Raw genomic sequence first — 26,915 nt, forward strand, 5'->3', positions numbered from 1 at the left:
TTGCACAGGAAGTATCATGGAAATAGAATATATGGATGAGTTAACACAATACCTTGACGGGGAGCGATTTAATACATCTACTCTTCCTTCTTTTTATTTCTTTATTGTTTTTATGTTCAAATAAAAATGAAATTGTGCCAAGGTATTCTATCCTTTCTGTCTTTCTCCCCTGCTCCGTAAATGTCAGGGCTACGCTTCACCGATGCTCAGTAAAGCAAAGGTAAACCCCCATAAAAATGAGAAAGAAAAAAAAAAAAGTTCTCGTCCTTGAGTTATTTCTGGTCATCTGGCAAAGGAAAAAAAATAATCAGGTCCTGACATTTTCTCCTTTCTTCCACTTTTGCGAAAAGGTAAAGTCATTACGGCGGGAACAAGGCCCAGTGTTGGCTGGCGAAACCCGAGCCTGGCTGTTGCCAACGCGGCTATTAGCAGATCATAGGAGCTGACAGGCCCCCGTGTCACCACTCATGTCAATCCCACCCGAGGACCGGCTGACTCGCACGCTTCAGCCGCTCACCTTTCCCGCCGTCTTTCTTCCATTTCCCCCCGCGATCGCTTCTCTTCGCCCCCGGTTTTTGGTCTCGATCGCCGCTCATTTTTTGACGCTAATCAGAGGATAAACACCGAGGGGTCTTTGACGAGAGCGCGGCCGACAGCGGTGGTTCTCGCGATGAGGCTCCCTCATTATGCGGCGTCCCCGTTCGGGCAAATGAGCCGCCATTACGATAACGCGAGGTAAACGCGGCCCGCTGATGCGGAACGATCACATTTGCGAGACGCTACGCCTCGGCCCTCGCTTTGACTCGTTTTATCGAGGCGGCACAACTTCCAAGCTCGCACGATAATCGCTCGTTTCCTGTGAGCTTCCTGCCCATTTTTTTTTTCCATGCTGTTGTTTAAGCTGCTTATGTTACCAGAATAAATTGAGCCATTTTGAAAAATTGAAAACAAATTTAAAGTTATTTTTGTTCAGTATCTGGTTAGGATTGGAGGTTTTTGTTCCATTTTGTATGCCAAGGTCATATTTAACATAAAAATGTTGATAAAAAAAAACGCGGCAGGATGGTTCAGTTCAGTACTTTGGCTGCTATTTTATGATGAAGTGGTGAGTAATCGAATACCAATATATACTTTTCCCCCTTTTATACACTTTGAATAATTAAACACACCCTCAATCAATGCCATTCCTGAAGAAAAAAAAGTAATAGGAGGTTTAAGTCAGGTGTTTGCTGTACTTGGGCAAATTATTTTGAACTGGAAGGGTCAACAATTTAGTTAAAAATAAGATATGAACAATATTTAATGTATTTTTTCCCCATTTCAGACACTCTAGAATAATTAAACAGGCCCGGGTCAAATTGGCCCAGGAACATTATTGCCGATTCCCGAGAAGCAAACGTAAGAGGAGAGTTAACGACTCGTGTCTCGATGACTACATTTAACTCCACTCGGCGAGGCCGGTCCTTTCCTCATCCTCGTGCGGATTCAAATTTCTCTCTGGACTCAGCATCAGCGAAAACCACAAGCCTGGCTGCCAGCGAGGGGAGGGGCCCCAAGAGACCTGCGTCCACAGCGATTTATGTGAAAAGCGCAGGGTTCCCACTTTCAGCGTGACATCATGGCTGCCGGGTCGCAAGCGCGCCCTCTAATCCGCCTGCGAGCGGGAGGAAGTCGACGGCTGCTGACCGACGCGTTTCTTGGAATAGATTTGAGGTTGCCTAGCTGCGTGCTCTCAGTGGAAATTTGTACTTTTTGGAATAGCTTGGACAAGTGGTCCCCGTATCGGCTCAGGAGCGAAATTGACTTTTATATCCCAGTCTGCTATGTAAATTTGTTTTGGTTATTTTACTTACTTTGTTTTTTTTTTGTTTGTTTGGTGTTTTTTTTTTGGGGGGGGGGCAGTTTTGAAGGTTTTATTTCCTGCTTTATGCCACCCTGTGGACACATAATACACAGTGTGGTCTTGCTGAGAAACACCTGTAGCGTATTTTAAGCAAGATATTTTCTCTTTTGTGGGTTTTTCTATTTTTTGGAAGTTGTACGCAATCCCATTTCTGGCTCATTATTTGGGGTTTTCCCTCTTTCTAAAGAAGCTCTCCAAATAGATGTATTTTGTGCTGTAGCTTGCGGGGTTATTCTTTTTTTCTTCCAACTATATCGTCTCACGGGACCGACACGAGCAGGTGGTTGTGCCTGAATTTCAAATCAGAACTTCTTTCAGACACTGATGATCACTGGAATATTTGTTGTTTACAAGTGCTGTTACGCTCTTACCCATGGCGTTGGGTTTGAGGAGCTTTGCTGAAACTACAGGGGAATGGTTCCCAATCCTTGGGTTGCAATCACATGTTGATCGCCGCCATTTCTACAGACAAGCTAGGTGTAAGAAGACGACATCACCATAGCAGCGTCCACAGAACCATGTGTAAGCGGCTAGCGGCGGATGTTTTCTGCCAACTTTGACTCGATGTCGCCAAAGCTAGATGTGTACACGAGATCAAACTCTGTGAAGATATCGATCCGTATACTCTCCACAACGACGTACTTTCAAAGGATCTGAAAGACTTCCCTGAAGTAGAATATCCGGACACTAGAAATACACATGCTTACCGCTTACAAAATGATCAGAACAGACTTTCAAATAACCATTTGCCTTGTGTACTCGAGTTTCCTTCAGATCTGCACGCCGTAGATTTGCAAGCCACTTTTGCTCGCGTTTTTTCGACAACTCCTTTGCGCCTTCTCCTTCGTGCAATCTAATCTTTGGAACACGAGAAAAATCGCTTCCCAATGTCTCTGTTTCTGCGATTTCCACATCCGTCGACGCTACAAAAATCGGGCATGAAGACGATGGAAAGCTGACTGCAACAATGGCGGTCAAAAACACAGATGAACAAGCGTGACGTCACGTACAACCCAGCCATCGAATCCTGCTAGCTACAAAAGTCCCTTTAACAAGTTTAGCTGTGGACAACAGTTCCTTAGAACGCCCGCAAAGAGACAACGTGACTCTTGCTGTAATCTGTCATCGTACCCCCAGCCCTGCTAATTTCAGATCCCCCCCACCCCCCTCCAAGCCCCCTCCGCTCGAGTCAGGGCAACATCTCGCCCTCACCTCTTCTTGCCTCGTGTGTTAATCACAGCGCCTGACGCCATTCACAAGCCTTGGCTTTGTTACTGGAGAATACAACTCCAGACTCTTGTTTTGTCTGCCTAAGTGGACTCTGAGAGGGGAAAAACCCCTCCCCTCTTCTCCCAAGGACCCCTCAGATTACCTCTGAAAAATGAATGGAAGGGGGTGGGGGGGGGGAACAGTGGTGGCGCTGGGGGGCTGGTGCACATGATTAGGAAGATCCGCTGCCACGAGCAATGCCATGGGGCCACTGCTTAGCAACCGAGCAACAAGAACCCCAAGAAAAGGTGCAAGAAAGGGGTTGGGCTCATGTATTTCTGAAGCCCACTTCTCCCTTTGATTTTGGTCAGGGCTGACCGAAATACAGCTTTATGCACAGCTGAGAGCATTTAGAGGATTTTCCGTCAAGAGGTTCTCGGGACTCCACGGTCACCCGAAAGAAACTTTCCTTAATCCGCCTTTATCGGAACAAACACGGGTGTAGAAGCAGCTGCGAGTGGGGAGAATAAATGCAGGATTTTGCATAACGCATAACAAAAAGCTTTGCATGAACCGCAGAGTTGGGCAAACAAAAGCGCTCGTCTCCTCATTCTATCGTTGGGCTCGGTTGCTTTGCACGCAGGTGTTTGTGCAACAAGGTATCTGCCGGTCACAAAGTTGACTCGTGAGTGGTTCAAAAGCAACTAAAAAAACCCCAGAAACGCTCACTCACACGCAGTCGTCGTCATTTAGACGACCTGCGTGATGAGTCACACTTTCTTTCCCAGAATCTTCCCTTGATAATCCATGAATCACATTCAAGTCAACAAATGCACCGCGACATATTGACGCCGCCGCCGTTGGACCGCGCACACTTTGGATCAGGGGACACTTGGAAAAAAAAAAAAAAAAGAGCCCGTCAAAATGATCTCTTTGCATTCAATTTTCTGGATAAGTACACTGTTAAAAGATAGATTGCGGCAATAGAATGTGCGAGAAGAGTTGAAAGCACATGAGACATTTTGAACTGGCAAAGCAGGTTTTAACAATCGTCTGCTGGCGTTGCACCACCGCGGGTGTTCGTCTCAGCGTTTCCAAGTGGGTTCATTGATGACAGTCACATGTTAACACGATTTTGGATCACCATTCAAGGATGGTCTTTGTTACAGCAGCCATTTTGTTGGGTCACATATATGTTTTGCTTTCAAAAAATGGATGACAGTAAAAGCCCCCAACATCGCAGTGGTTGTATTGCAGACCACACCCAAGCACTAAATCAAAATCAGAGATGTAGAAGTGCCTTTATGAGAAAGAAAAGAAAAATAGATGCTTTTGTTTTACTTGGGCGGCATGGAGACACAGCTGTAAAGTGTTGGCTTCATAGCTCTGAGGACCAGGGTTCAAATCCAGCCCCCACCTGTGTGGAGTTTGCTTGTTCTCCCCGTGCCTGCATGGTTTTCTCCGGCCACTCCGGTTTCCTCCCACATCCCCAAAACATGCAACATTAATTGGACACTCGAAATTTCCCCGAGGTGGCATTGTGAATGCGACTGTCTCTACATGCCCTGCGATTGCCTGGCAACCGGTTCAGGATGTACCATGCCTCCTGCTTGAAGGCAGCTGGGATTGGCTCCAGCACTCCCATGACCCCCGTGAGGATAAGCGGCTCAGAAAATGGATGGGTGGATATTTTACTTGCGAGAGAGAGCAAGAGCAACGGACATAAAAATTCTGAAAGTATCCAAATTAATGACACCTATAGTACAAAAATAAGACGTTTGCAGCCCAGAGGAGATTACCAGTACTATCAATTGCCTTAACGAGTTCAAAAACCAGAAAAAGTGAAAAGCCGGACAGCAACACGTGAACCGCGATATTGCGGGTGTTTACCGTGCTTCTGAGGTCCATTCAGTCATGTTAGTACAAAGGCAAACCAATGATGGTAATGAGGAAAATGACCAATGTGAGATTTTTGAGCAAAAATAAGAAACTGAAAGGGACCAAAGTGACTTTGGCACTTGAAAATTCAACTTGTGGCAAAATCAAGGCTTGCTGTGGCCATGAGTCACAGTTTCTTTCCCTTGGATCACAAAAGAAGCCACAGTTGACATCGCCTGCGCTCCAGCAACATCAGAAGCAGCGCACAGTGAGATTTCATCGGGGTAAAAATTGGACAAAGAGGTTGTTTCACTTTTAAAAATGGAAAAATAATAATTCTTTATACAGATTCCGTTTGTATACAAGAGTAAAAGCAACATTAAAACATCATCAAAAATATAGAAACAGGCAGCCACAACAGGTTCTAACAACCTTCTGTTGCATTTCACCACCACTATCATCATCATCGTCATAAGATTGAATATTTAGATAATATCCCAAGAAAAACAACCAAACTTTGTTTTTGGGGATTTTCTTTTTGCTTGTAAACTTCCAAGGATCCATTCTGTCGCATTAATACAAAGACAGGAGCACTTGTAAGGCTCATTATTCCACGTGACAATTCACATTTCATCTCACTCGGAATGCCTGGTTTTGCCACGAGTTCTGTCAAAAGTTGCCTTTAAAAATAATAATAATAACGTCATACATACAGTGAGTAGTTTTTATAAAAGGAGTGCTCCCAACTTTGGAGCAGAACTGGACAAAACCAAGCATTGGTTTTCAGTAAGCCGTGCTTAAAAGCCAGAGAAAGATGAAAAAGTCTTCTTACCATCAACTTGAAAGCGCAATAATCCAGCCACCAGGATGAACGCGAGTGGACTCATTCTAGCATATTCAAACATCCACGAGTGGCGCGCAAATCCTCCGATTCAGTGCAACGGCGCAAAAAAAAAAAAAAAAATGTAATAATCAAGACTTGCAGATTTATTCCGTGTAAAAACTGACAAAAAGACAAGTTGTGTGAACAAAAATGAGAGGATCCATTGAAAAAAAAAAAGTAGGTCACCCGGCAACTCGGACTTGTCCTTCTTGCAACTTAAGCAAGTCTCTCTCTCTCTCTCTCTCAGCTTGCGGTGATGATGAACGGGACCGGTGACGATATCCCGCTCGCTGCTTGTCGCGTGGACACCCACGGGGCGACCCGCTCAAGCCCCGCGGAGCACGCCAGCAGAAAAAAAAAAAAAAAAAAAAAAAAGTCCACGCGAGGCTCACCCTCCTCCCCTCACACGCGTCCGGGGCACCGGAGTCGATCGTCGGGTGCGGCGGTGACGCACGGCGCGCGCATCCACCGCAACATTCCCCGAACTAAACGCAAACAAGTTGTTTCTTCTTCTTCTCTTCTCTTCTTTTTTTTTTTTTTAACTCGAAAACGCACCCTCCCTGAGGAGGAAGAGTGTAGGGGAGGGATGTTAAGTGTTAGTGTGTCTTATCAGAAGAAGGAGGAGGAAGACAACAACATCCTCCTGCCCGTGCGCCGCCGCCGACGCCGCCGCCGCCGCCGCCTCCTCCTCGGACGCACGCAGCGCGCACGCTCTTTGCGCAGCCGGCATCGCCCGCACGCCAGCAGCGGAAGGCAAGAGAAGGCAAGTGAGGCGCTTTGGCAGGCCTGGGGACGATTAACACTACAAAAGCTGGCCAGCAGCTGGACGGAAAATGACGCTTCGACCGGTTGCGTTCGCATCTGGACTAAAACAAACAAACTTTGGACCGATCGGGGAGGTTTTGACCATTTTTTTTTTTTTTTTAGTTTATGCAAATCAATGACAACACGGATTGTGAGAGTTAGTTGATACAATTCAAATAACAAAAATACGTTTTTGCTCAAACATACACCTTAAGACACTTAAAGAGTTCTTTCTAAAATCTGACACTTCCGGAAAATGACACTTGACTTCCTTTGCATCTTTAATGAAGATTCGTTAGCATAAAGTCATCACGTGGAGTGCTCGCTTCATTTTTTTTTTTTTTTCATCTGTGTGAGCGCCACATTAAGGTCAAACGAGCATCAAGTGAACTGCTTAGTAATTAAAGTGCATTGTGGGTGACGTGCAAATTTTTTGAGATATGAATTATCGGCGACTTGGAAGGACCAGGTGGACGGCTGCCTCCGCATCTCGAACACACGCCACAACGATGCATTAAGCCTCCAATCAGAAGTGTCCGTGTTATTATCGTGATTATTTTTAGCTGGCAGACACATCGAAGCAGCAGTTGTGACACAAGCTGTTGAGGTTCACAGAGAGGGGGGAGAGAGTAAGATGGGGGGCGGGGGGGGGGTACGACGCAAAAGGGAAGAGGGCTGCGGCGCATGTGGTCTGCCCAGCAACCTCCTTCCCATCATAGTGAACTGTGAGCTCCCCCTACTGGTCAGTCTGGCCACAACAACCCAAACAGCCCGTAAGCAGAGAGAGCACTGCAGAAAAATCTCTTTTGTTAAAAAAAAAAAAAAGTAAATATTGAATATATATTCAAACATTGATCAAATTTACTTTGGAGACAGGCTTATTATTGTCAAACGCGCCGTAGAAGTGCACTGCATCACACAGAGAAGTTATTTCAAATATTGGCGTGACCTTGGTGAGCAGAGTAATGGATTTTTAACGAAATTGTTTTTTTTTTGTGTGTTTTTTTTTTTTGCTTTAAAACTCTACCACAATAAATTGTTGTAAATCCTTTATGGTATGAACCCGCTTTGTTTGAAAAGCTTTTCAGTCACTGAACAACCAGGACAGAAATGCAGTTAACTCTCTGGCACACACACAAAGAAAACAAGTAAATCAAAAATGAGCTTGAAATGCTCGAGTTGTCACTTGATGGGTGGGGGGAGGAGGGGGGCATAATAAAGGCAACAATACACAACTCAAAGGTTTGGGGTTATAAGCACAACTTACTGTATTTTTGGATTGTATTTTATGAGCATCGAGTATAATGTTTCATTGCTGATTTTTTTAACCTATCCATGAACAGTAAACACAGCAAAAAATTATGAATATGATTTCCACTCTTTCTTCATCCGGATGACATGCATCCTGCCAACATCTATGATCATTCAAACAAATGATTTCCTTTCTGAACGTGCGCTCCTGATTGTGCCAGCATGAGTCAAAGTGTTCATGAAAGCTCTTCAATCGCTTATGTTCATTGTACCCATAAAAATCCATTGTGGTGTTTTGCAGAAATGCAAAAAAAAAAAAAAAAAAAAAAAAAACATGAATGGTAATGGGATGTCAGATACAATATCGACGCACAAGCATCAATTATGGATATTGTCTAGAATTTTTAATGTGCAGTTGCACATGTTCATGCTAATATCGTATGACATTACATTATTTTCACGTACAGCACTGGCCGGCGAGTTTTCATGTATGAGATCCGAATAAAGATCTTTACAAAAAAAAAGTTTGAAAAGATAATAGAACGCAGTTATTGCATTACCAAGTTAAATACAGTAATATATTTAAGAAATTCACTGTAAAAAATATGTTTAAGCCACTCATCGAAACCACAATTTGAAAATTTCATTGAGTGATTCTTCACATACCACTAGAGGGAGCCCACGTGGCACACGGAGAAGAACTGGCACAGGATTTTTGCCAGTTTGTGTATCAATCGGGCACACGAGTGATGTCTGCTAATACTTTCCAATATTCACCAAAATCGGCAAACTAAGAGGAAATTTCATAAATTTCATACTTGGACGCAAACTGCTTAGAATTTGGAAGAATTCCCGCAGCAGTTTGTCCAGGGCACTCCACCTCATCACACCATTAAATGGTTCATGATTGAGTTCTTAATTGATGTCACGACATTTTTATAACTGCCAATATTCTTCATTTAGACCTCAACTATGCACCCAACCATGATTCCAAAACACTTTTTTAATCAAACATCATTTCAAACTCATTTTCTATGAATGGATGAGAGCTGATTTGACTTCAAAACAGACAAAAACATTTCTCGCCACTTCTTCCGCAAACAACCCAGGCTAAACTTAGCTCCTCCCCAGCATAATGGACGACTTTCTAATACAAACGGGGCTTTGTGGGCCTGTTCAGTGAGCATTCGGCAATATGTTACAGACACAAAATTGCTGAATTCCAAAGTGTTGAAATATGTGATTGCTGCACTGTATTTTTTTTTCACGATTTTCAATATGTGAAAGTCTCTTTCTCCCCCCCCCCATCCCAAGGGCATTTTAATAATTACAAGCAAGGCGATTTCAATAGGGCTCCCACACTTGTATGCCCGGGCCACTAAAAGAAGTCAAAGCAGACAAAGATAAGAGGTTCGCAAGCATCACAAGCAGCATTGAGATTTTCAGATGTGGCCGTGTTATGATTTACGCTACATAACAAAGCCCACCGCAGTCAAAGAGAATGCGCTCGGGGCCACGCTGTGAAAATCATCCTCTTCCAATAAAGCGCACGCAAGAGCAACAACGCGGCAGGGCGGCTTCGGCGAGGGGAACCACTTCTACGGCCTTTAATAACAGCTCTGACGAGCGAACAAGGATTCTTCTGTTGAGTTTGCACAGCGGCGTGTTGCAGCTTGCCCCATGAAGGTTGCAGAGTTTGCCCGTCTGGAAATCTTCAACGTGGAAAACTGCGGCCGAACAGAAATAAAACGTGCCGGTACTGAAATCGGAATATTCTGATAAAAATTCACGAGTAGGATTTTATCAAAGGACAACCCCCTCAAACTTAATGCAGCCAAAATGGACGCATTACCTAAAAAAGGCCAACTTCCTGTTCAAGTTCCAGCATGGGTCTTCGGCGACGTTCACACTGCCAGTCAATTCATCCATCCATCCATCCATTTTCTTTGCCGCTTATCCCCACTAGGGTCACGGGGAGTGCTGAAGCCTATCCCAGCTCTCAACGGACACCCTGAACTGGTTGCCAGCCAATCGCAGGGCACATTGAGACAAACAGATGCACTCACAATCACACCTAGGGGCAATTTAGAGTGTCCAATTAATGTTGCATGTTTTGGGGATGTGGGAGGAAACCGGAGTGCCCGGAGGAAAACCCACGCAGGCACGGGGAGAACATGCGAACTCCACACAGGCGGGTCCGGGATTGAACCTGGGTCCTCAGAACTGTGAGGCCAACGCTTTACCAGCTGAGCCACCAGTCAATTCAGATTTTCTATTTCTTTCTTCTTTTTTTTTTTTTTTTTTTTTTTGCCCAGATGTGAACAGTAGAGCTCAGATTTGTCCAAATCTGATCCTGCCTTTTTCATTGATGGTGTAGTGGTCCCCACGCGCGACTGTGCAGTGTGGGATTGATTCACGCTCAGTGATGGTGTTTATATCTGCCTTGCGACTGACAGGCGACCATTTCAAGGTGTAGTCCGCCTTTCGCCGGAAGCTAGCTGGGATAGGCTGCGGCTCTTCGTGACCCTTGTCAGGATAAGCGGTTTGGATAATGGATTGATGGATGGATCCTGCCTTCTTTCATTTGTGCACAACTTTTCGGCAAAACAAACGTACGTGGAAAGCAATGCCTGACGAAAGAGCAAAACAGTCAACGTGGGAAAGAAGATTAGCTCAAACTGATGAATAAGCGTAACATCTTTGAAATGGCACAAAATGCATCAAGACAAGGTTCCGTGTTTAATTGATTAAACCACAGGTATCAAACTCACTGCTCCCGGGGTCAGATCCGGCCCGCCACATGATTTTTTATGGCCCGCAAAGGCAAATCATGTATGTCAACTTCCGGGATTCTTGTTTGAACCTGTACCAAAATTTCAAATGGTCATATCATAAATCATAATATTGAGGTATTGCAAGCGTTTTTATGTTACCAAATATCAAGAATAGTTGAAAAACCCATTACCCTTGATTTCATAGTCCAAAAGTAATTCATAAATTTCAAGGGTATGATATGATGAGGCGGTAAACGATTTTTATGGTTTTACAGTCATAACGGCACTCTGAGGGAAACCCAAACTACAAAGTGGCCCATGACAAAAATGAGTTGTTTTTTTCCCCCCCAACATGCCCAAAAAGTCAACTATTTGGGCAAGAGCAGTAAAAATACATTTGAAATGCGCACCCACAAAATTCACTCAACAGTGTTGCTGCAACATAAAAATAAAAAAAGTGCCCCCAGCACCAATTTTTATTGAGTGAAACGAAATCTCAGGGACCCGTGCAGAATACTGAAAGAAAGACGGCCATTTCGCCTTTAAAAAGCAAATTGCAAGACTTGTAATTTTCTGGGGAATCCGCCCAAATGAGTCCCAATGGAACACAGTCAGTCTCCGGGTCGGGGATGAGATCCTGCCCCAATTGGAGGAGTTCAAGTATCTCGGGGTCTTGTTCACGAGTGAGGGAAGAATTGAGCGTGAGATCGACAGACGGACGTAGTGACGGACGTAGTGAGGCAGACTTTGTATCGGTGCATTGTGGTAAAGAGCTAAGTTGAAAGGCGAAGCTCTCCATTTACCAGTCGATTTACGTTCCTACCCTCACCTATGGGCGCAAGCTGTGGGTGGTGACCAAAAGAACAAGATCCCGGATACAAGCGGCCGAAATAAGGTTCCTCCGCAGCGTGTCCGGTCTCTCCCTCAGAGATGGGGCGAGAAGCTCGGTCATCCGGGAGGGGCTCAGTGTCGAGCCGCTGCTCCTCCGCATTGAGAGGAGCCAGATGAGGTGGCTGGGGTGTCTGATTCAGATGCCTCCCGGATGACTCCCTGGTGAAGTGTTCATGTCAGTGGCATGTCCCACTGGAAAGAGACCCCGGGGATGACCCAGGACACGCTGGAGAGACTATGTCTCTCGGATGGCTTGGGAATGCCTCGGGATCCCTCCGGAAGAGCTGGAAGAAGTGGCTGGGGAAAAGGAAGTCTGGGTATCCCTCCTGAAGCTACTTCCCCTGCGACTCGACCCGGAGAAGCGGTAGAAGATGGATGGATGGATGGATGGAACGCAGTCATACGAGCCAGACAGGTGGGGCCATCTAGCGAAGATTTCCACCGTCCTATTTGGACGTAGCATCGCACGCAAGTTTGAGCATTATTTTTGAGGATACTCAGAAAAAAATACTTTGTTCCCGACATCAGTGTGACCTATCAATGACAAATTGGGCGTCTGTGTCCATCAGAACAAGAAATATGAAAAAGTCTTCTTGGCCTCCGTACAACAGTGAACACACAGTTTGATCAAGCTTTCAAGGATTTGCCATGCAAAAGAGGGCGCGAGTGCCGGTTCAAAGCCGCTTGCAGCTTTAATTTTACTTGGCATCGTATCAGTGAGGACAAATGCGGGATCGCCCATCACGTCTCATCAGTGTGGCTGATGGAAAAAGGGAGGGGGGGGGATTGTAGAAAGGTCATTTAGGAAGACGAAAAGCTGGCCTTCAAACATAAACAATGGCCGCTACGGCTGCGCTGACGGAAAAGTAACTAGAGTGTAATTCTCCCCCCGGCCCCGCGAGCACCGCCTTTAATGCGGCCAATTCAATCAGAGTATCAGCAGCAGCTGCTGATGTATTTCGCCGCTTTTGAAATATCAGCAAATGTGGATTTATTTTAATTAAAAAAAAAGAAAACCCAGTGTCTGTTGGAAGTTACACATAAAAATGAGATGTGTGTAGTCTTACTCCAATCTTGTGCACAATAACTATTAAAGTGTACGCCTCAGCATTTCCAAACAAATCGTGTTTTTCAACCAGCGATGAATTAAGGCGACTTCCCCAATTCCCAATGGGGGATCATTTGTTACTTTTACCTAATCATGGCCCACACATTGTCGCTTTTGTTGCAAAATGATGTGTTTGTAATCAGATGAGAAGCAATAATGAAATCACTCCCCATTGTTGTGCTCGTACCATCTGCTTATATATCAATGGATCTTGGGCAAGTCCAATTTATCATAGAATTTGTGTGTCTTGAACCACTGGGCAGAAAAAAAGTCCACTCGTAGAAACACCAAAGGGTGGCCTGTCGACACACATCCCCCAATTGTGTCTGGTATAGAGTGAAAAAGATTTTCACAGCTCCTCTCTGGAATTCTTAGTTTTTGCAGTTTCTCCATTTTAAGGTGTAGGATGATCACTGCTACCTGGACTTGTGTGAAAAGGTAATTGCCTCCTAAATCTAAAAACTGGCTGGGCAGCAACTGAAATGAAGTGTTTTCGAGAACTGGCATTGAGTGTTTCGCATTTCTGTGGAGATCTTTGGCTCCTGTCTTCCTCGCAGAATTGTTTTAATTCACCTCAGAAGACTGGAGGGATTTCAAGCATGAACAGCATTTTTAAGCTAACGCTACAGGATTTCAACTTTGACAAGGCCGCTCTAAAACTTTATGTATGGATGTACAGTATGTATCTTCTTCTTCTTCTCCTTTCGGCTTGTCTCGTTAGGGGTCCCCACAGCGTGACATTTTTTTCCATCTAAGCCCATCTCGTGCATCTTCCTCTCTCACTCCTACAGTCTTCATGTCCTCCCTCACAACATCCATCAACCGTTTCTTTGGTCTTCCTCTCGTTCTTTTGCCTGGCAGCTCCATCCTCAGCGACCTTCTACCAACATACTCACTCTCTCGCCTCTGGACATGTCCAAACCATCGAAGTCTGCTCTCACTAACCTTGTCTCCAAAACATCCAACTTCGGCTGTCCCTCTAATTAGCTCGTTTATAATCCTATCCAACCTGCTCACTCCGAGGAAGAACCTCAGCATCTTCATTTCTGCCACCTCCAGTTCTGGTCCCTGTCATCTCATCAGTGCCACCGTCTCTAATTCGTACATCATGGCCGGCCTCACCACTGTTTTATAAACTTTGCCCTTCATCCTAGCGGAGACTCTTCTGTCGCATAGAACATCCAGACACTTTCCGCCAACTGTTCCACCCCGTGGCTGACAAACAATTCAGGGTGTACCCCGCCTCCTGCCCAAAGATAGCTGGGATTGGCTCCAGCAATCCCGTGACCCTTGTGAAGATGAGTAGCTCAGAAAATGGATGGATGGATTTAAATGTTTATTTTTTCATTTTTTAGTTTTAAGCCAGCCTGAACTTGACTTGCTGGTGTGTTTTGAATCACTATCCTGCTGCAAAACCCAACTATGCTTTAGTTTGAGGTCACACACCGATGGCCAAATATTCTCCTCCAGGATACTCTGGTAAAGAGAAGAACTCGTTCTATCAATCACAGCAAGTTGTCTAGGTCCTGAAGGAGAAAAGCGACCCCAGATGATTACACTAGCCCAAGTTTAAACTGACAGAGACATAGCAGAAAAACATTCACTGTTGTGGACGATCATTTGAGTTCCTGATCAAGCATCGTTACCCTGTGCAGTGTGACGGAATTAACGATTGCTGATCTGGTGTCTAAGATAACTCACGACCACGATGCAGAAAGTCAGGTGTGTTAGAATGTTTTGGGTTTTTCCGCATAGTTAACATGTCCTACAATTGTTCCTTAACATTGACCATAGTGTGACATAGCGCAAAAATCCCTTGAATCCCTTTTCTGTGCCCTCTCTCTCTTTTCTGCCAAGCAATTCATGGTCCGGCTTGGTCCGTAGACCCAGCGAATAGCGGGGGTCCGCTGTATTCACCTTGGTGCGACACCACCAACCCTAAAAAGTTTGACGCACTGCAGAAAGCACATCACTAGCCACGGTGTCCAATAGACAGGGGATGAGGTTCACCGGGTTTGTTTGTGCGAAGCACCGTAAGAATACACAAACTGCTTCACCACTAGTAAACACTGTGTTGTGTGATTTTGTGTTGTTTTTAATAGATAAAAGCCTTGCTGAAGATCAATAGAAGTTTTGCTGAAACAGAATCAAACAGTACAAGGGAGGCGACGTGTTCAAGCATATGTTTGCAAGTGCGATCCCAAAGAAAAATACATACTAAAGGCTGCTGTGATTAGATGTGTGCTCGCAGTCCACCTGGGAACGGGGGGTTGAGAGGAAAGTGTTTTTAATTGTGTGCCAGGTCAGAGGTTCAGGTAGCCGCATCACTCATGATCAGATGTGAGCGGTATTTGGGGAGTTCTTAGCTGGATCTCTTTCATGGCCGGGTTTGCCTTTCAGTGGCTCAGAGCAGGGATGATTAGGAGCTGGATGTTGGCGGGCGGTGGTGGAAAGGAAGGGGGGGGGTGCCAGGGTGTGGAGGGGTGATTAATGTAGATGTCAGTAGCGGCCCTCCTTCTTGCGCCGCCTCCCGGCATCCGTAATGACACCTGGGGAAGGCGGAATGGCCCTACCTGCCGCCCGGGCTCCCTGAGCTGGGCATGATTCTTCCCCGTGATCCTCCTCTGTCAGCACTCCTGTCAGCGGGTTTGGATCCTGGGGCCTTATTAATGGGCCTCCATGTCAAACACCGATATTAAGCTGTGCTCTGCACACCGGCTCAGCAATAACACCCACACACACGCAAACAATCGGCCCTGTGCGGCACAAACACACTTTTGGATTTTTAACGTTTGCAGATTGATTTTCAAAGCAGTTAAAGGTGTAATTTCCAAACCTTTAATCCGTACGACAGTGGGAAAAGTCACAAAGCTCTCCCTCGTGAAGACACATTGGCCAGAGATGCAAATCATTGCCGTTCAAGACGGAATTACAGCCGCGCAGAAAGGTAGATTGCAAACGTGTTTCATTTCCACCCGCACGTACGTAGCATGCGGAACACGTTGCATCTGCTGGGACTCATGGCATCGATCTATTTTTTTTTTTTTGCTGTTTATGTCTACGCTGGGAATATGACGCATGGACGTGATACATGAGACATGTCTCAGATACAAAATGGAGGTTGTGACATATGAGATTTGGGTGGAGAGAGGCCTCAGTTAGCGGGACTGAATGTTAATGTCCTGAAAACCACAGGATTGTATCAAATATTACAGTTATACAGGGGAACCTTGGAAGAAAGCACAAATCGGGCCAGTTGTTTAATAGTTCGTGAGATTGAAGCGCAATTTTGAGGTCATATGCGCATATATTACTGTACAGTACAACATTTTTGTAAATAAATGTGGAAATAAGTTTGATGAAATTAGTATAAAGGTTATTTATCATTCCGGGAAGGACTGAATGTGTATTGGTGAGGATTTTGTCCTGGACTACTAAATACATTAATGTTGAGCCACAAGTTTTCCAAATTTAAAACAGTGGAATTTTCCAGAAATAGCTTCTTCAAACCTAAATGGGCGACTCACTGTAATATTTTACACACAGGTCCTGGTGACTTTTTGTCCATCCTATCATGATTGCGCGTTCTACACATTTTCCTGTTCATCTGTGAAACTAGCATTAGGGGCCTTTATTTTATTTTTTTTAAACATCCTCTGGGGCAAAGCAAGAGTTTTGGCAGGAGTTGTGTACAGGACCAGGATACACGTGGCTAAAATGTGGGGTTTTGAGCAGGTTGAGGCCCCTAAGAAAAAAAATAAATCAGTCGTAATCATAATTTTTGATTGGGACTTATTTGGCGAATCCCCTTCTCGGAGTTGAAGTATTTGCCTAGAATAGATCCTGCAAGCCAAAATTTCTCCAATGAGTCCTTGAGACTGAATTCCCCAAGGGATTCCTTCATCAGAATGAAAAAAAAAAAAGACAGTGAATGTAAAGTCCTATCAATTTGTGCCCATTGTAAGCATTTTCCAAAAGGAAGTTGATGCGAACAACAGATTTTGAGCGGGGACATTTGGTAAAGAAATGCGCCTTTGGGGAGCAAGAGTCACCACAGTCCAGCTGGAAGATGTTGAGATATTTTACAAGTGCAAATGCGGACCAGCTGGGATTCAGCAGTGAAGGACGAAGAGATATAAATCACTCCTCAAAATCCAGACGGAGACTTTCAAAAGTAGCACTCGGCACGTGAAAGGCTAATGGGATGTTTTGTCTCGGCTGGACATTTTTCGATGAACTTCCTCAGCGCGTTAGCCTTAATTCAAGGCCTCCTCCTCTGACCGCATCTTTGGAATTTCCCTGTTAAGGTGAAAAACAGCCTTTTTGCTGGCACTAATGAGCTGACCTACATTCCCCTCCCGTGGACGATCCTGCTTGAAACCCATCACAACTGTCCTCCCTCGGCCCGAGAGGAACGGACCCCGATAACAGGGCGCCGGGCGGCGACCGTCGCAGGACGGGATAAACAATGGGCGAGCCAGTGTGCTAATGAGCGAGAAGTGAAAAGTCTTGGAGGGAGGAAGTGAGAGGAAAGGGAGGATGCGAGCCACTCCAGTATCTCCCCGACATCCTTATCGTTAAGCCGACTGTCTTCCCACACACAACCCGCAGCTGCACACCTCATCAAGCGGGGCGCCGAGGCCTCCGGTCGCTCGTTTTGTCGACTAAACAACTGACCGGGCGGAAAAAAGTTCAAAAGCGACACGCTGGGAGTAGTCGGCCGACGGTTTCAGATGCAGTCAGACGCTATTGTGCTACTCATCAAGACAGTAAAATCGCCCACCAGGGCCGAATTGGGCCAACCTGTCCGAGTTCATTACCGAGAAGAAGAAGAGTTCCATAATGGCAGGGCTCCTCCTTTTAATGTCAGCATCGATGGAAATGAGCGAATAACGGTTGGTTGGTAAAAAGACAACACATACAGTAGCAAAACTTATCCATTAAAATAAAGGCATTTTCATTCTAATCCTAACACAGAAAACTTTTCTTTTATTTTCTTAACTAAAATTTTCCTTATTCGATGAAGACTTTTTAGCCTCAACCAAAAAGCTTCTTCAGTGAAAAATTTTAGTTGTGGAGTCTCCCTACATGTGCCTCGCTGGGTGCACCCTGGGGGGCGTCGGATATCTAAAATTTCAAATTGAACAAGCTTTTTGCAGTGAAAGTGAAATCATTTCAACAAAAAAAAAAAAAAAAAGAAAAGAAAAGTTCAAGTGTTTCGATTCAACCTTCGCCATTGAGCAAGACCTGGATGGCTTAAATTCTGCACAGACGCATTCTGGTTCATATTGACGCAATATGGTATGGTGGAATATGTTTTGGATAATGGATGGAATAGTGTGACATTTAATATAAAACACAAAAGAATAGAAAAGATGACACAAATATAACATCTTAAAGAAAATGCAACATCAGTAGTCTGTCATGTTCTTCAGAAACAAGACAATTGCAATAGTCTGAATTATTGTGCTGAAAAAAAATTGAATTTTTATTAACGTTATCATTGCTACGGCGAGATCGTAAGTGCTCATGAGAAGCTTTAATGTTGCTGATCACTTCTTTTTTTCCCCAAATATTTATATTGCAGGGAAGCCATTGAAAAAAAAAATTATAAGTTTGAGAGATTGCCAAAAGCTCATCATGAACATCCCTTTGCCAAAAGCTGAGCTGCACTGTGTTTGTTTACGAAACAGATGCGTGGCTAGCCAGGAACACTTCCAATCTCTTACCAAATACGTTCCATGTGAGAATCCAGCATAGTCCTGACCTGTATATCAAAGGTCCCATGAGTTCCCCTGATGCCACATTGACTCAAAAAGTGGCGATATATGACATCCTACTTTTTGACATCAAAATGAAAATGGTAAATAAAACGTGTTAACTTGTCACTGTGGAGGAGTGTAACCTGCGGTGGTCGTCTATTTTGAAGGGAAATTGAAGTCGTAGTAATAGTTGTGGGTTCAACACGGGAGCGCAAAAATCACACCGTGACCCCACGTGCAGTAAAATGCGGCTTGTGATGCCAAAAAACCTTCATTCGCTAAAAGTTCACTGAGTGGAAAATATCGACGGCTAAAATTGAGGCTCGTGCTGCTGCTGCTGCACTTAAAACCGAACGGCCAGCCCGCCCCTGCCAATCCATTGACCCCTGTCTGCATCGGAGCTTCGGCTTTAATCGTTCCCCCAAAGTGGAAAGTGATTTAGAGCCCCGGGTCAGAGTCAACCACAAGTGGAGCATTTGGGTCCCCCCCCCCCCACCTCTTTGCAACCAACATTGCATCTGGGGACACAGTGACCTTTTTGGGGAACAATGATAGACACAGACACCCCCCAGCCCCGACAGTCCCCCTTAACCGCCGTTCAGACAAACATTAAATAAGGCCGACTGTACTGACCTCTTCACAAACACACAAACGATTACCAAAAAACACATTGATGGAGGAGAATTAACTACAATTAGTAGTTGCTTGAAATGTGATCGCTAGCAAACAAGTACAGTTGGGGATAACCACAATTTGTACCACGCGCCATATCACAATTGTTTAGATAATACAAAACAAGTTATTAAAATGAGAAAATAGAGGTGTTTTACCATCTGTTATGTGTACTGCTGCTTCTTCTATTGGATCTCTCAGCCGTTGGCAAACCATCTTATTGGTGCCCTACTGCCACCTACTGATTGTTTAATTTATTTGTACTTGTATTCTTAATTAAGTTTGCTTTTTCACGCAGGAGGGGCTCTCCAATTTCTTTGTATAGTTTCGTATGGCAAAAAACAGCATTCATTCATTCATATCGTCCTTCCACTGCAAGGAAACCATTGATTTGCTGCCGTCATCTCGTGGTGAGGTACTGAAAAACATTGCTCAATAGAAATATCCATCCATCCATGCATCCATCCATTTTCTTTTGTTGCTTATCCTCACAAGGGTCGCGGTGAGAGCTAACCCTATCCCAGCTGTCAACGGGCAGGAGGCGGGGTACACCCTGAACTGGCTGCCAGCCAATCGCAGGGCACATAGAGACAAACAGCCGCACTCAGAATCACACCGAGGGGCAATTTAGAGTGTCCAATTAATGTTGCATGTTTTTGGGGATGTGGGAGGAAACCGGAGTGCCCGGGGAAAACCCACGCAGGCACGGGCAGAACATGCAAACTCCACACAGGCGGGGTGTGGATCCAACCCGGGTCCTCAGAACTGTGAGGACATTGCTTTACCAGCCACCTCAATAGAAATAATCCATATAAATAATCCACAAAGTCAAAATCCTCTTTTTTTGTCTTTCAACATACAGTAAAACAGGTCTGTTCTGGCGGCGTCCCTCAGGGCCACAGCACCCTCATACCCGGCCTTGGCACTTCGCTCTCTAGTTGCTGCCTCATAAGCAGCAAATCCACTTAACAGCAGCAGCATATTGATCGCCGGCAGACACGTACGGAGGCAGCCGGGCATCTCCCGGCCACGGGTTGCGGGACCAGGGGGATGGCTGGGAGGGAGGGGTGAGGGGGTTTACAACCTGAGGGAGAGCCCGCGCCCAATAAAGAGCAGGTCCCTGCGACAAAATAAATACCAATAGAGGGTCAGAGTGATACAATTACTGCTCTGCAGCCCTGACCTCAACTGCAGGTGAACAATGGGCGGCAGGATGAAGCACGTGTCATTACAATTTGCTTCAATAATGAGCACCGAAGAAGCACTTTCCCTCCGTCCCAGCAGAGCCATTATGACAACAGACGGACTTCGGACCGGGACACAAAACGCACCTCGAAGCTTATGACACCACAAAGAGATGCTTCTAAATCAAGTCAGTACAAGAGTGCTGTCTAGGAAATTAATCAACATTTCTCAGAATTCAACATAACGTCAAGTCGAATGGACCCCTGTTTCTGCAACCACGGAAGAAAAGAAATAATGGGAAAGAAAACAATGTACGTTAGTCATTTCAAGGGAGAACTAATGAGATACTACTACCAGCTATTCGTGGTAACAGCACCGTTGCACAATAGAAGCAACCAGAATAAGTTGAATGAACCCACAGCAATAAAAATCCACAGCAAGCATTTGCGATACCTGTCACCTAGCACAGTAGAAATCAAAAGAACAACTCGGAATAATAGAATCCTCCCCCCCCCCCCCCCCCCCCACAAAAAAAAAAGCAATCCACGAAACACTCAGTGAAACATGACGACATGTACGTCCATTGTGGCCGTCATATTTCATGCGATCACCAAATATTCGCGACAATAGAATTAAACAGAACTGAAGAAAAAAAATTTAAAAGATAGAAACGTCAATTCTGCATTTTCACGTCATTTACTTGCGCGCCGATTGACGGAATGAGGTCAAGAACGAGAAGGAGATTAGCGCCTCTTCCATCAAAGATGATTATCCTCCTCGTTGGTACGGGCGAAACATCAAAGTCGAAAGCAATCAAGATTTTGTATTTTTTAATTCGGTAATCTGCTTTCACGCGGGACTAAACGACTCTTCTTTTACGCCTTTGTTGTCTTAATCTGTTTTATTTTCAACACCCCCCCCCCCACCATCGCCGTATCAGCCACGTCTGCTGCTCCGAGAATAGCTTCTTTATCCCGATCGGCGGCGGACGCGTACTTTCGTCTAAACCCATTTTTATTGACGACTGTTAATAAAACCCGCAGAACAGACGCTACTTCTCCTATTAAACGGATCATCATATAAGAGACGGGAGTCCTAAAAATCAGACAAAATGGGCCCCGGCTCGACAGTTGTTGCTTTCTGGCATCGTCTTGCCACGCCTAGAAATGTTTTTTTTTTTTGGCCAGAGGAGGACAGCGAGTGATTCCGAATGAATGTTTTGGTTCAGCCATTATCAGTTCGTTTGTCATCGATGGTGTAATACTTTGAAAGCAAGTGCCAACGCAGCTGTTCATTAGCAAAGTGCTACGACGTGTTAACGTTCTGCTCTGTTGCCAACAGAGGTGGGAAGTAAGTATTTGTACGTAGTTTCTTCGCGGTTGCATTCAGTACAACACATGCCAGCTTTTCAGTTCTGTGCACTTATTGACGACTTTTTGCTTTGACGCTATACATTTGAAGACAGGTAACTGTAGTTTCGGAATCTCTTAAGGAAGTTTGATGGATGAGACTCATAACGACAATATCAGGGATGAGAACAAGAAACTAAAACATGAAACGAAAGGGAACACAACACTAACACGAAAGATCACTGACAAATGTTCGGTCCAGAGCTCATACCCCAAGAAACAGAAAATTACTACCAAGTAATGCACAAAGTGCAATGTGCAGGCCCTGACGGCTAATTAGCACTAAGGAAATACACTGGACTGGGGATAAATGAAAACTGGAGAGTTTTTTCCCTCCTCTGAGGAGCCCTAAAGTGGCAAAAACGCAAATTTGCTTTGGAGTGGATGATTGGGACGATTTTGAATAAAAGGAAAGTTCTCAAAGGTTTCCAGAAATTTCAACAAAACTATGTAGGTGATTCTTTTCGTTTTGTAGGGGATTCTTTTCATGCAAAAATACTAAAAAGGATGAAAGATATTCACTTAAACCTCTGGAAACGAGAGCGGTCATCTCAGAAGAAACATGGTGGGTTTTCATTTTCCTTGCAAAGTACTTCAAACAATCATATCAAATCAATCACAAAAACTGCCTTCTACCATCTGAAGAACATATCTAGAGTGAAGTCTTGTATGCGTCAAGCAGACCGGGAAAAGCTCATCCATGCTTTTATCTCAAGTAGACTTGACTACTGTAATGGTCTTCTGACTGGACTCCCCAAAAAAAGAGTATTAAACAGCTGCAGCTCATTCAGAATGCTGCAGCTCGCGTTCTGACCAAAACAAAGCGGTCAGAGTATATAACTCCAATCCTAAAGTACTTGCACTGGCTTCCAGTCAGCTTTAGAATAGATTTTAAAGATCTGCTACTAAGCAAACATGGTGAAGCAGCATTTAGCAATTATGCTGCACACAAATGGAAGAAGTTGCCAACAGAGGTGAAGTCAGCCCCAAGTGGGAATGTTTTTAAATCCAGATTGAAAACTCTTCTTTTTTTTCTTATGCTTTTTAGAATATATCCACTTTTTGATCATATTACTTGCACTGTATGTGGTTTTAACTGTCTTTACTTTATATTTTGTTTGTCATTTTTATGGTTTCTATCCCGTTTAAAATGTTTTATCTTTGTCTACAAATGCCTTTAATTATGTAAAGCACATTGAGTTACCTCGTGTATGAAATGTGATATACAAATAAATTTGCTTTGCTTTGCTTCTTAGTGTGATTTAACTTACTAAAAAACAGATTATTTTGTGTAACATAAATTTTTATTGCTGTGTAAAATTGTCAAAACAGATGCACATGATTGACGTAAAAAAATGCATTTGAAATTTGGTACACAAATACACTCTCTATTTCTTATTTACACAAGTACAGCAGATGAATCATTTCTTCAAGTTAGCAAATTTATTTAATTTTTCATATAGAGTACTTGAATCATAACAATAGAGCCAGAGTTGATTTTCCTCTGCCTTATAAGGCGATGCCATTGAGAATTGTGTTGAACACAAAGGGGCGTGGCCTATGAGTGCCTCTGTTAAATGATACAACACTGGATTAGTTGCATTCGTTCTTCTCATTTCTATTGTGCAAGGGGGCGATTATCATGAATTAACTGGCCAAAGCACGCCAAGTGGTACACCCAAAATAAATAAATACATAAATAAACCAACAAAGGCTCAATAAAGAAGAAAGACTGAATGCTGCGGTGTCTTGCTGTTGCTCTTAAAGCCTTCCAGAAGACAAAGAGGAGCAGCCTTGAATCTCCAGCCTTATTTATAGTTTGGTGCAAGGCGCGCAACCGAGGAGGCGACCCTGGGACTTTAATGTTTGCCATCAAGGTCCAACACGTAAAACTGAAAAGTTCATCTGGGCTGTAAAGTCGTGAGCGTTTTTTTTTTTTTTTTTTTACCTTTACGATGGCCTCAGATGGAAGGCCACGGAAAATGTTTTTACTATCCAACTAAAGAAAGGGAAAAAACAGTCCAGTACAAGCTGTAAGATAAGAACCATAAAAAACATACATCCATGTCTACGTATAGGTCAGTTCTTACTCGTTGGTGTTTTCCTTCCTTTTTTCTGGTAAGGATTTATTGTTGCTTTATTACGATCTGGCTTGCTTGCTGCAATCGGACCCAATGGGGATGCACCGATACCACCATGTTCAGACCGATGACTTACATTTGAGTACTCGCCGATAACAAGAACCAATACTTGGTCGTGCCATTACTGCTTGGAATTTTGGTGAAAATGTCTTTTATTATAATCTAGTGTTGTTTGAAAACAATGAATTTTAATGAAGATGGCACGTGTCCATCAAACAGGGGCGATAAAGAAGTGATGGGTAAGTACGGCATCCAGGAAAGGAACTTTGGGGGACAGATGGTGGTGGACTTTGCAAAAAGGATGGAGATGGCTGTAGTGAACACTTATTTCCAGAAGAGGGAGGAACATATAGTGACCTACAAGAGCGGAGGTAGAACCACGCAGGTAGATTATATTTTGTGCAGACGATGTAATCTGAAGGAGGTTACTGACTGTAAAGTAGTGGTAGGGGAGAGTGTAGCTCGACAGCATAGGATGGTAGTATGTAGGATGATTCTGGTGGTGGGTAGGAAGATTAAGAAGACAAAGGTAGAGCAGAGAACCATGTGGTGGAAGCTGAGAAAGGAAGAATGTTGTGCGGCCTTCCGGAAAGAGGTGAGACAGGCTCTCGATGGACAACCGAAGCTCCCGGAAGACTGGACGACGACAGCCAAGGTGATCAGAGAGACAGGCAGGAGAGTACTTGGTGTGTCATCTGGTAGGAAAGGGGAAAGGCAGTTGGTCCTGATGACATACCGGTAGAGGTATGGAAGCAATTTGGAGAGATGGCTGTGGAGTTTTTGACCAACTCATTCAACAGAATACTAGCGGGCGAAAAGATGCCTGAAGAATGGAGGAAAAGTGTTCTAGTTCCCATTTTTAAGAACAAAGGGGATGTTCAGAGCTGTGGGAACTATAGAGGAATAAAGTTGATGACCCACACAATGAAGTTATGGGAAAGAGTAGTGGAGGCTAGACTCAGGACAAACCCAAGTATCTGCGAGCAACAGTATGGTTTCATGCCTAGAAAGAGTACCACAGATGCATTATTTGCCTTGAGGATGCTAGTGGAAAAGTACAGAGAAGATCAGAAGGAGCAACATTGTGTCTTTGTGGATCTAGAGAAAGCCTATGACAGAGTACCAAGAGAGGAACTGTGGTACTGCATGCGTAAGTCTGGTGTGGCAGAGAAGTATGTTAAAATAGTACAGGACATGTATGATGGCAGCCGAACAATGGTGAGGTGTGCCTTAGGTGTGACAGAGGAATTTAAGGTGGAGGTGGGACTGCATCAGGGATCAGCTCGGAGCCCCTTCCTGTTTGCAGTTATAATGGATAGGCTGACAGATGAGGTTAGACTGGAATCCCCTTGGACCATGATGTTCGCAGATGATATTGTCATATGCAGTGAAAGCAGGGAACATGCAGAGGAACAATTAGAAAGATGGAGACATGCACTGGAAAGGAGAGGAATGAAGATTACCCGAAGTAAAACAGAATATATGTGCGTGAATGAGAAAAGTGGAGGGGGAAGAGTGAGGCTACAGGGAGAAGAGATAGCGAGGGTGGACGACTTCAAATACTTGGGGTCAACAATACAGAGCAATGGAGAGTGTGGTCAGGAAGTGAAGAAACGGGTCCAAGCAGGTTGGAACAGCTGGCGAAAGGTGTCTGGTGTGTTATGTGACAGAAGGGTGTCTGCTAGGATGAAGGGCAAAGTTTACAAAACAGTGGTGAGGCCGGCCATGATGTACGGATTAGAGACGGGGGCACTGAAGAAACAACAGGAAGCAGAACTGGAGGTGGCAGAAATGAAGATGCTGAGGTTCTCGCTTGGTGTGAACAGGTTGGATAGGATTAGAAATGAGCTCATTAGAGGGACAGCCAAAGTTGGATGTTTCGGAGACAAGGTTAGAGAGAGAAGACTTCGATGGTTTGGACATGTCCAGAGGTGAGAGAGAGTGAGTATATTGGTAGAAGGGTGCAGAGGATGGAGCTGCCGGGCAAAAGAGCGAGAGGAAGACCAAAGAGAAGGTTTATGGATGTGGTGAGGGAAGACATGAGGGCAGTTGGGGTTAGAGAGGAAGATGCAGGAGATAGGCTAAGATGGCAAAAGATGACACGCTGTGGCGACCCCTAACGGGACAAGCCGAAAGGAAAAGAAGAAGAAGAAGCACGTGTCCATCAAATATAAATAATATTCTAATTCCATCCATTATCTGAGCCACTTATCTTCACAAGGGTCGTGGGAGCTCCGGAGCCTATCCCAGCTATCTTCAGGCAGGAAGGTACAGCCTGAACTGGTTGCCAGTCAATGAAATATCCATCCATCCATTTTCTTAGCCGCTTATCCTCACAATGGTCGCAGGAGTGCTGGAGCCTTTCCCAGCTGTCAATGGGCAGGAGGTCGGGTACACCCTGAACTGATTGCCAGCCAATCGCAGGGCATACAGAGACAAACAGTCACACTCGCATGCACACCTAGGGGCAATTTGGAGAGTCCAATTAATGTTGCATGTTTTTGGGCTGTGGGAGGAAACCGGAGTGCCTGGAGTAAACCTACGCAGTCACGGGGAGAACATGCAAACTCCACATAGGCAGGGCCGGGATCGAACCCAGGCCCTCAGAACTGTGTGGCCAATGTTTCACCAGCTGAGCCACATTACTGCCCGGCAGTCAAACAAATATTTAAAAAAAAAAAATACACATGTATATATGATGAAGAAAATGCATAGAAGTTTGCAACAATGCAGCAGATATCGAACATTTTGCTGAGTAAAAGTAATGTGTGATCTTTCGATATACTTTAAAGCACTGTCGGTGTGGGAATATTTAAAATGTTTATATTGCGGCATTGATGCCATTTTTTTCTTGACCAAAAGGTGCAGAAAAAGAGTTCTCTGCATCATCAAAGACTCAATTCACCTCTCTCCCATCTGGTCCCCTCAGGCAGGAGGCTCAGGAGCATCCCATGCAGGACCACCAGGAAGAGTAACAGATGTTAAGACTACCAACTGTCAACCAGTGCTCTGTAGTGCCAATATTAGGCCCTGCTCCCATTCCTA

General features: G+C 44.6%; 1 protein-coding gene across 2 annotated transcripts in view; it reads right to left on the reverse strand.

The window, feature by feature from the left end:
* The window catches only part of robo2 (roundabout, axon guidance receptor, homolog 2 (Drosophila)), a 377,328-nt gene that overhangs the window by 214,227 nt on the left and 136,186 nt on the right, over positions 1 to 26,915 (reverse strand). The window contains exon 1 of one of the 2 annotated variants that reach the window (XM_061827029.1): positions 19,294 to 19,352. The exons of the other annotated variant lie outside the window; for it this stretch is intronic. Within the exon in view, the coding sequence (XP_061683013.1) occupies positions 19,294 to 19,351 (58 nt within the window). The 5' untranslated portion in view covers position 19,352. Of the gene's footprint in view, positions 1 to 19,293; positions 19,353 to 26,915 lie in introns of those variants that run through there. 2 annotated transcript variants of the gene reach the window in all.

Source organism: Syngnathoides biaculeatus, chromosome 8 (assembly GCF_019802595.1).
Source record: "Syngnathoides biaculeatus isolate LvHL_M chromosome 8, ASM1980259v1, whole genome shotgun sequence".
NCBI classification, from domain to species: domain Eukaryota; kingdom Metazoa; phylum Chordata; class Actinopteri; order Syngnathiformes; family Syngnathidae; genus Syngnathoides; species Syngnathoides biaculeatus.